The sequence below is a fragment of the Oncorhynchus keta genome, unplaced genomic scaffold (genome assembly GCF_023373465.1).
Source record: "Oncorhynchus keta strain PuntledgeMale-10-30-2019 unplaced genomic scaffold, Oket_V2 Un_contig_18252_pilon_pilon, whole genome shotgun sequence".
In the NCBI taxonomy this organism is placed as follows: domain Eukaryota; kingdom Metazoa; phylum Chordata; class Actinopteri; order Salmoniformes; family Salmonidae; genus Oncorhynchus; species Oncorhynchus keta.
Genome location: NW_026280826.1, coordinates 99,720 through 110,000, shown reverse-complemented (window position 1 = coordinate 110,000; position 10,281 = coordinate 99,720). Strand labels below are relative to the sequence as shown.

At 43.4% G+C, this 10,281-nt stretch overlaps 1 protein-coding gene and 1 long non-coding RNA gene across 7 annotated transcripts in view; one reads left to right on the top strand and one right to left on the bottom strand.

The window, feature by feature from the left end:
* LOC127920064 (cGMP-specific 3',5'-cyclic phosphodiesterase-like) overlaps positions 1 to 6,724 on the bottom strand; it is a 42,241-nt gene extending 35,517 nt beyond the window's left edge. The window contains exons 1-3 of the mRNA XM_052503892.1: positions 6,718 to 6,724; positions 5,712 to 5,896; positions 1,407 to 1,457 (exon numbers count right to left, since the gene is read on the bottom strand). Coding sequence (XP_052359852.1) covers positions 1,407 to 1,457; positions 5,712 to 5,896; positions 6,718 to 6,724 — 243 coding nt within the window. The remainder of the gene's footprint in view (positions 1 to 1,406; positions 1,458 to 5,711; positions 5,897 to 6,717) is intronic.
* Positions 2,430 to 4,250, top strand: LOC127920073 (uncharacterized). 6 transcript variants are annotated; one of them, XR_008105051.1, is made up of 3 exons: positions 2,430 to 2,594; positions 3,797 to 3,886; positions 4,208 to 4,250. It is a non-coding gene; the product is annotated as an uncharacterized LOC127920073 (long non-coding RNA). The 6 variants fall into 6 exon arrangements; XR_008105049.1 differs by lacking the exon at positions 4,208 to 4,250 and adding an exon at positions 4,110 to 4,152; XR_008105050.1 differs by lacking the exon at positions 2,430 to 2,594 and adding an exon at positions 2,741 to 2,811.
* Positions 6,725 to 10,281: the final 3,557 nt, after the last annotated feature.

Below are 10,281 nucleotides of genomic sequence, written 5' to 3'. Positions count from 1 at the left end.
GTATAATGGTGAGTTCTAGAACCATCACCAGTAATAAACCTAAGAGTATAATGGTGAGTTCTAGAACCATCACCAGTAATAAACCTAAGGGAACAATGGTGAGTTCTAGAACCATCACCAGTAATAAACCTAAGGGAACAATGGTGAGTTTTAGAACGCCAGCAGAAAACCACCCTGCATCCCACTGCTGGCTTGCTTCTGAAGCTAAGCAGGGTTGGTCCTGGTCAGTCCCTGGATGGGAGACCAGATGCTGCTGGAAGTGGTGTTGGAGGGCCAGTAGGAGGCACTCTTTGCTCTCGTCTAAAAAATATCCCAATGCCCCAGGGCAGTGATTGGGGACGCCATTGATATCAATGAAAACGGTTCTCGACTTTCAGATTGTAAAGAAAGAAAGCGTAATTTAATGCTCATGCATTGTGAAGTATCCAGCCCCCGGACACACCAGAAAGACCCCTGCCCCTGCTGAGAAACACTGAAAAGGGAAGGGAGAGATTGGCAGAGGGTGGGAAGGGTTAGAAATAGGGATAGAGAGATGTGAGGGAAGGATAGAAAGATGGTAGGATAGAGAGATGTGAGGGAAGGATAGAAAGATGGAAGGATAGAGAGCTGTGAGTGAAGGATAGAAAGAGGGAAGGATAGAGAGCTGTGAGTGAAGGATAGAGAGATGTGAGGGAAGGATAGAGAGATGGTAGGATAGAGGGAAGGATAGAGAGATGGTAGAGGGAAGGATAGAGAGATGGTAGGGAAGGAGAGAGATGGTAGGATAGAGCGATGCTAGGATAGAGAGATGGATAGGATGTGAGAGGATGGTAGGATAGAGAGATGGAAGGATAGAGATGGAAGGATAGAGAGATGGTAGGATAGAGAGATGGAAGGATAGAGAGATGGTAGGATAGAGAGATGGAAGGATAGAATGGTAGGATAGATGTGAGGAAGGATAGAGAGATGGTAGGATAGAGGAGGGAAGGATAGAGAGATGGTAGGATAGAGAGATGGTAGATAGAGAGATGGTAGGATGGAGAGATGGTAGGATAGAGATGATGTAGGATAGAGAGATGTAGGATAGAGAGATGTAGGATAGAGAGATGGTAGGATAGAGTGAGGGAAGGATAGAGAGATGGTAGGATAGAGTGAGGGAAGGATAGAGAGATGGTAGCATAGAGATGGTAGGATAGAGAGATGGTAGGATAGAGAGATGTAGGATAGAGAGATGGTAGGATAGAGAGATGGTAGGATAGAGAGATGGTAGGATAGAGTGAGGGAAGGATAGAGAGATGGTAGGATAGAGAGATGGTAGCATAGAGATGGTAGGATAGAGAGATGGTAGGATAGAGAGGGAGAGATGGTAGGATAGAGATGGTAGGATAGAGAGGGAAGGTGTTGGTCTGTTGGTATCAGTGGTTCACCTGCAACGCTCTGATTTCCTCTTGAGCTGCAGTGAGGTGGTAGGACAGAACCTTAGGAGAAGACACACACACACACGTCAGGACAGAACCTTAGGAGAAGACACACACACACACACACGTCAGGACAGAACCTTAGGAGAGGACACACACACACACACGACAGAACCTTAGGAGAAGACACACACACACACGTCAGGACAGAACCTTAGGAGAAGACACACACACACACACGTCAGGACAGAACCTTAGGAGAGGACACACACACACACACACACGTCAACACAGCAGATAGACTTTAAAAAAACACAAACACATGAAGGAATTGTAGAAAAACTGAGATTAAATGTATTTGGTGTCAACGGAGTTTCATCATTCCTATATGTGTTCATTAATTAAAATCACTCAGTCTATTTTATAACCATTTATAAGACTCTTATTTGCATAAAATAGACAGAGACCAGTCTTATCAAAAATAGATAGTAGTATTTATCAACGGAGCGCTGCCATGGAAACACGAACAACAGTTTATATACAATATATGGGTCACAAAGCAGGTTCACAGGTTCTAGAATGAATCTCCTCCTCTCGACCAGGACAGAGCAGGTTCACAGGTTCTAGAATGAATCTCCTCCTCTCGACCAGGACAGAGCAGGTTCACAGGTTCTAGAATGAATCTCCTCCTCTCGACCAGGACAGAGCAGGTTCACAGGTTCTAGAATGAATCTCCTCCTCTCGACCAGGACAGAGCAGGTTCACAGGTTCTAGAATGAATCTCCTCCTCTCGACCAGGACAGAGCAGGTTCACAGGTTCTAGAATGAATCTCCTCCTCTCGACCAGGACAGAGCAGGTTCACAGGTTCTAGAATGAATCTCCTCCTCTCGACCAGGACAAAGCAGGTTCACAGGTTCTAGAATGAATTCTCCTCTCGACCAGACAGAGCAGGTTCTCTAGAATGAATCCCTCTCTCGACCAGGACAAAGCAGGTTCACAGGTTCTAGAATGAATCTCCTCCTCTCGACCAGGACAGAGCAGGTTCACAGGTTCTAGAATGAATCTCCTCCTCTCGACCAGGACAGAGCAGGTTCACAGGTTCTAGAATGAATCTCCTCCTCTCGACCAGGACAGAGCAGGTTCACAGGTTCTAGAATGAATCTCCTCCTCTCGACCAGGACAAAGCAGGTTCACAGGTTCTAGAATGAATCTCCTCCTCTCGACCAGGACAGAGCAGGTTCACAGGTTCTAGAATGAATCTCCTCCTCTCGACCAGGACAGAGCAGGTTCACAGACAAACAGAGCAGGTTCACAGGTTCTAGAATGAATCTCCTCCTCTCGACCAGGACAGAGCAGGTTCACAGGTTCTAGAATGAATCTCCTCCTCTCGACCAGGACAAAGCAGGTTCACAGGTTCTAGAATGAATCTCCTCCTCTCGACCAGGACAGAGCAGGTTCACAGGTTCTAGAATGAATCTCCTCCTCTCGACCAGGACAGAGCAGGTTCACACAGGTTCTAGAATGAATCTCCTCCTCTCGACCAGGACAGAGCAGGTTCACAGGTTCTAATGAATCTCCTCCTCTCGAAGGACAGAGCAGGTTCACAGGTTCTAGAATGAATCTTCCTCCTTCTCGACCAGGACAGAGCAGGTTCACAGGTTCTAGAATGAATCTCCTCCTCTCGACCAGGACAAAGCAGGTTCACAGGTTCTAGAATGAATCTCCTCCTCTCGACCAGGACAGAGCAGGTTCACAGGTTCTAGAATGAATCTCCTCCTCTCGACCAGGACAGATCTCCTCCTCTCGACCAGGACAGAGCAGGTTCACAGGTTCTAGAGGTTCTAGAATGAATCTCCTCCTCACCAGGACAGAGCAGGTTCACAGGTTCTAGAATGAATCTCCTCCTCTCGACCAGGACAGAGCAGGTTCACAGGTTCTAGAATGAATCTCCTCCTCTCGACCAGGACAGAGCAGGACAGAAGCAGGTTCACAGGTTCTAGAATTTATATACAAAATATGACGTCACAGGTTCTAGAATGAATCTCCTCCTGTCGACCAGGACAGAGCAGGTTCACAGGTTCTAGAATGAATCTCCTCCTCTCGACCAGGACAGAGCAGGTTCAACAGTTTATATACAAAATATGACGTCACAGGTTCTAGAATGAATCTCCTCCTCTCGACCAGGACAGAGCAGGTTCACAGGTTCTAGAATGAATCTCCTCCTCTCGACCAGGACAGAGCAGGTTCACAGGTTCTAGAATGAATCTCCTCCTCTCGACCAGGACAGAGCAGGTTCACAGGTTCTAGAATGAATCTCCTCCTCTCGACCAGGACAGAGCAGGTTCACAGGTTCTAGAATGAATCTCCTCCTCTCGACCAGGACAGAGCAGGTTCACAGGTTCTAGAATGAATCTCCTCCTCTCGACCAGGACAAAGCAGGTTCACAGGTTCTAGAATGAATCTCCTCCTCTCGACCAGGACAAAGCAGGTTCAACAGTTTATATACAAAATATGACGTCACAGGTTCTAGAATGAATCTCCTCCTGTCGACCAGGACAGAGCAGGTCCACAGGTTCTAGAATGAATCTCCTCCTCTCGACCAGGACAGAGCAGGTTCACAGGTTCTAGAATGAATCTCCTCCTCTCGACCAGGACAGAGCAGGTTCACGGGTTCGAGAATGAATCTCCTCCTGTCGACCAGGACAAAGCAGGTTCACAGGTTCTAGAATGAATCTCCTCCTCTCGACCAGGACAGAGCAGGTTCACAGGTTCTAGAATGAATCTCCTCCTGTCGACCAGGACAAAGCAGGTTCACAGGTTCTAGAATGAATCTCCTCCTCTCGACCAGGACAGAGCAGGTTCACAGGTTCTAGAATGAATCTCCTCCTCTCGACCAGGACAGAGCAGGTTCAGTTTATATACAAAATATGGCGTCACAGGTTCTAGAATGAATCTCCTCCTCTCGACCAGGACAGAGCAGGTTCACAGGTTCTAGAATGAATCTCCTTCACAGGTTCTAGAATGAATCTCCTCCTCTCGACCAGGACAGAGCAGGTTCACAGGTTCTAGAATGAATCTCCTCCTCTCGACCAGGACAGAGCAGGTTCACAGGTTCTAGAATGAATCTCCTCCTCTCGACCAGGACAGAGCAGGTTCACAGGTTCTAGAATGAATCTCCTCCTCTCGACCAGGACAAAGCAGGTTCACAGGTTCTAGAATGAATCTCCTCCTCTCGGACAGAGCAGGTTCACAGAGCAGGTTCACAGGTTCTAGAATGAATCTCCTCCTCTCGACCAGGACAGAGCAGGTTCACAGGTTCTAGAATTAATCTCCTCCTCTCGACCAGGACAGAGCAGGTTCACAGGTTCTAGAATGAATCTCCTCCTCTCGACCAGGACAGAGCAGGTTCACAGGTTCTAGAATGAATCTCCTCCTCTCGACCAGGACAGAGCAGGTTGACAGGTTCTAGAATGAATCTCCTCCTCTCGACCAGGACGAAGCAGGTTCACAGGTTCTAGAATGAATCTCCTCCTCTCGACCAGGACGAAGCAGGTTCAACAGTTCATTCCAACTCACCAACACGACACACACTATACCTGGATGAACTCCTGAAGTCTCACCATCATTTATTACCACTTTAGCAGACAGTTCCAGATACGGAAAACCTGGAGGGGCTCTCGCTGTCTCATCTAAACGCCACAGAGTTATAGTTGAGTGGGTTCAAACATAGGTTAATGACCCTCTTTGCTTACTTCAAACCCACAACCCGTTCCTCTCCAACTAAGTTGGAATGGTGTTTATTATGTTTTAATCACTCCTTGTTCATGCTACATAATCCCTTCCTTATGAACTAACATTATTAATCAGATATTGTAAAACAGAGTATAAGTTTAATTAGTTATAGTTCTATTTAAATGTAGATATTGTTTAGTCATTATTCATAAATTCCTATCACTAAGGTGTATGTAAACTTCAGACTTCACCTCTATATACAGTACCAGTCAAAAGTGTGGACACCTACTCATTCAAGGGTTTTTATTTATTTTTAATATTTTCTACATTATATGGAGAATAATAGTGACGACATCAACACTATGAAATAACAAATATGGAATCATGTAGTAACCAAAAAAGTGTTAAACAAATAAAAATATATTTTAGATTCTTCATAGTTGTGATGTCTTCACTATTATTCTACAATGTAGAAAATAGTAAAAAATAAAGAAAACCCCTTGACTAGTACTATATATATAATATATATAATATATTACATATATATACATATATACACAGACTTCTGTCTCCTCCCCCACCTCTTGGGTAACGTCCTGGCTGGCTCGTTGGTATTCTATCCGTTGGACGGTCTGGACGGTCTGCAGGGCCAGGCCGCAGTACACCGCAAAGTCCTCTAGGAGGCGCTCATCATAACGGTTAAACGCCCTGCCCGTCTCCGCCTCGCCAGGGGCCGTGCCCAGTTTGTTCTTCAGCTGGCAGACGGCTGAACAGACAACAACAGCAACAGCAACAACAAACAACAACAGCAACAACAACAACAGCAACAACAACAACAACAACAACAGCAACAACAGCAACAGCAGCAGCAACAACAACAACAACAACAGAGGGATGGATGAAAAGTTGTTAATAACTTTATTTATTTATTTAATAACTTAAAACTTCATGACGATTCATGACTCAATCTTATCAGGTATCGACATGACGATATCGTCTTGTTCATGAAGCGTCTCAGACTGCTGACCTGGGATCAGTTTTGCCTTTTAGATCCCAATGAAGAAGACCACATAGACAGGTGGGGAGCTGATCCTAGATCAGCCCTGCTACTCTGAGATGCTATTGCGGATGTGTTTCTGTGGTGTGGAGATCAGTAATGCTTAATTTATGGATAGGGGGCAGTATTCAGAAGTTTGGATGAACGAGGTGCCCAAAGTAAACTGCCTGTTACTCAGGCCCAGAAGCTAGTATATAATTGTATTATTGGATAGAAAACACTCTGACGTTTCTAAAACTGTTAACATAATGTCTGTGAGTATTACAGAACTGATGTGGCAGGTGAAACCCAGAGGACAAACCATCCAGGAAATGACATTTCTTTGATGTGAGTAGTTTTCTATTCAAAGCCTATTGACTATATAAAGGGTTAGGACCCAGATTGCAGTTCCTATGGCTTCCACTAGATGTCAACAGTCTTTAGACATGGTTTCAGGCTTGTTTTCTGAAGAAAAAAAAACAAGATTAAGAAGTTTTGGCAGGTGACCGTTTTCACTGCCAGTACTCCTTTGTGCGTGACGGTGTGCGCACCCCTCATTCTTTTTCCTTTCTATTGAAAACTTTTTTGTCCGGCGGAAATATTAGCGATTATTTAGATAATAATTGACACCCTGAGGATTAGTTATAAACATCTTTTGACCTTCTGTAGCTCAGTTGGTAGAGCATGGCGCTTGTAACGCCAGGGTAGTGGGTTCGATCCCCGGGACCACCCATACGTAGAATGTATGCACACATGACTGTAAGTCGCTTTGGATAAAAGCGTCTGCTAAATGGCATATATTATTATATATATTATGTTTCGACTAACTTTACCGGTACTATTAGGATAAATTAGTCTGCATGTTTTCACCTCCTTAGAGCCAGTGGATTACTGAACAAAACGTGCCAACAAAACAGTTTTTTTGGGATATAAAGAGGGACTTTATCGAACAAAACAACAATTTATTGTGTTGCTGGAACCCTTTGGAATGCCAACAGATGAAGATCTTCAAAGGTAAGTGATTTATTTTATTGCTATTTCTTACTCTCGTGACTCTTCTGCTGGGTTGTAAAAATATTTGTATGCTTTTGTAAGCGGGGCGCTGTCCTTATCGCATGGTATGCTTTCGCCGTAAAGCCTCTTTGAAAATCTGACACAGCGGCTGGATTATCAAGAAGTTAATCTTTAAACCGATGTATAACACTTCTATTTTTATGAATGTTTATTATGACTATTTCTGTCATTTGAATTTGGCGCTTTGCAATTTCACCGGATGTTGTCAAGGTGGGTCGCTAGCGGAACGCTTATCCCAAATTGAATACAGTCTTATCTGTTGTTTGTAGATCAGTGATGGTTAGGACTGTCTATTTAACAACCCTGCTAAGCACCCTGGCTGACGCACTCTAATGCTGCTAATACTCAGTCAGCTAATAGAGGACTTCCTAGTAAATACAAGATGATCTACAGACAAGATTCTCTACAGACTTCCTAGTAAATACAAGATGATCTACAGACAAGATTCTCTACAGACTTCCTAGTAAATACAAGATTCTCTACAGACTTCCTAGTAAATACAAGATGATCTACAGACAAGATTCTCTACAGACTTCCTAGTAAATACAAGATTCTCTACAGACTTCCTAGTAAATACAAGATGATCTACAGACAAGATTCTTTACAGACTTCCTAGTAAATACAAGATGATCTACAGACAAGATTCTCTACAGACTTCCTAGTAAATACAAGATGATCTACAGACAAGATTCTCTACAGACTTCCTAGTAAATACAAGATGATCTACAGACAAGATTCTCTACAGACTTCCTAGTAAATACAAGATGATCTACAGACAAGATTCTCTACAGACTTCCTAGTAAATACAAGATTCTCTACAGACTTCCTAGTAAATACAAGATGATCTACAGACAAGATTCTCTACAGACAAGATTCTCTACAGACAAGATTCTCTACAGACTTCCTAGTAAATACAAGATGATCTACAGACAAGATTCTCTACAGACTTCCTAGTAAATACAAGATGATCTCTACAGACAAGATTCTCTGACAGACAAGATTCTCTACAGACAAGAAATCTGATCTACAGACAAGATTCTCTACAGACAAGATTCTCTACAGACTTCCTAGTAAATACAAGATTCTCTACAGACAAGATTCTCTTCCTAGTAAATACAAGATGATCTACAGACAAGATTCTCTACAGACTTCCTAGTAAATACAAGATGATCTACAGACAAGATTCTCTACAGACAAGATGATCTACAGACAAGATTCTCAGCAGACTTCCTAGTAAATACAATGCTTCCTAGTCATTCAATACTAGTCAGTGAATAGATCAGTAAATAAAGACTGAAGAGCCAGTAATACGCTGGTTTAAGACGCACTGATATCAATATCTCTGCCTTGACTATCAACAACAACTAACAGCATGTCTCTAACAACCACAGAATAAGAAGACTCCCTACGACTAACAGCATGTCTCTAACAACCACAGAAGAAGAAGACTCCCTACGACTAACAGCATGTCTCTAACAACCACAGAAGAAGAAGACTCCCTACGACTAACAGCATGTCTCTAACAACCACAGAAGAAGAAGACTCCCTACGACTAACAGTGTGTCTCTAACAACCACAGAAGAAGAAGACTCCCTACGACTAACAGTATGTCTCTAACAACCACAGAAGAAGAAGACTCCCTACGACTAACAGCGTGTCTCTAACAACCACAGAAGAAGACTCCCTACGACTAACAGTATGTCTCTAACCACCACAGAAGAAGAAGACTCCCTATGACTAACAGCATGTCTCTAACAACCACAGAAGAAGAAGACTCCCTACGACTAACAGCGTGTCTCTAACAACCACAGAAGAAGAAGACTCCCTACGACTAACAGCATGTCTTTAACAACCACAGAAGAAGAAGACTCCCTACGACTAACAGCATGTCTCTAACAACCACAGAAGAAGACTCCCTACGACTAACAGCATGTCTCTAACAACCACAGAAGAAGAAGACTCCGTACGACTAACAGCATGTCTCTAACAACCACAGAAGAAGACTCCCTATGACTAACAACCACAGAAGAAGAAGACTCCCTATGACTAACAGCATGTCTCTAACAACCACAGAAGAAGAAGGCTCCCTACGACTAACAGCATGTCTTTAACAACCACAGAAGAAGAAGACTCCCTACGACTAACAGCATGTCTCTAACAACCACAGAAGAAGAAGACCTGCCTCTTTACAGCATGTTGTAACAACCACAGTTATAGAATTCATACGACTAACAGTTGTTCTAACAACCACAGAAGAAAAGACTCATATAAACATAGTCTAATAAATAGAAGAAGTTTTATCCTCTAACAACCACAGAAGAAGACTCCCTCATTGGCCTGTAAACCACAGAAGAAGAAGACTACATTCAGAGAAAGAGGGACAACCACAGAAGAAGAAGACTCTGTCTTCCCGTTTCTGATCGGGCAGCAAAGCATGTTGGATAACAACCACAGAAGGGGGTCTGTAAAGACAGAAGAAGAAGACTACACAGATGTCTCTAACAACCAGACAAGACTCGTTACCACAGAAGAAGGGGACCTCCTCTTTACATTGTCTCCTTGGAGACCAGCACCTGCAGGGCGTGGGTCAGGTCTATGTCCGAGAGGGTACAGTCTCTATGGAAACATAGAAATATAGTGATGCTACAGTCTCTATGGAAACAGAGAAATATAGTGATGCTACAGTCTCTATGGAAACACAGAAAGATAGTGATGCTACAGTCTCTATGGAAACACAGAAATATAGGGATGCTGCAGTCTCTATGGAAACAGAGAAAGATAGTGAATCTACAGTCTCTATGGAAACAGAGAAAGATAGTGAATCTACAGTCTCTATGGAAACACAGAAAGATAGTGAATCTACAGTCTCTATGGAAACACAGAAATATAGTGATGCTACAGTCTCTATGGAAACACAGAAATATAGTGATGCTACAGTCTCTATGGAAACACAGAAATATAGTGATGCTACAGTCTCTATGGAAACACAGAAAGATAGTGAATCTACAGTCTCTATGGAAACACAGAAATATAGTGATGCT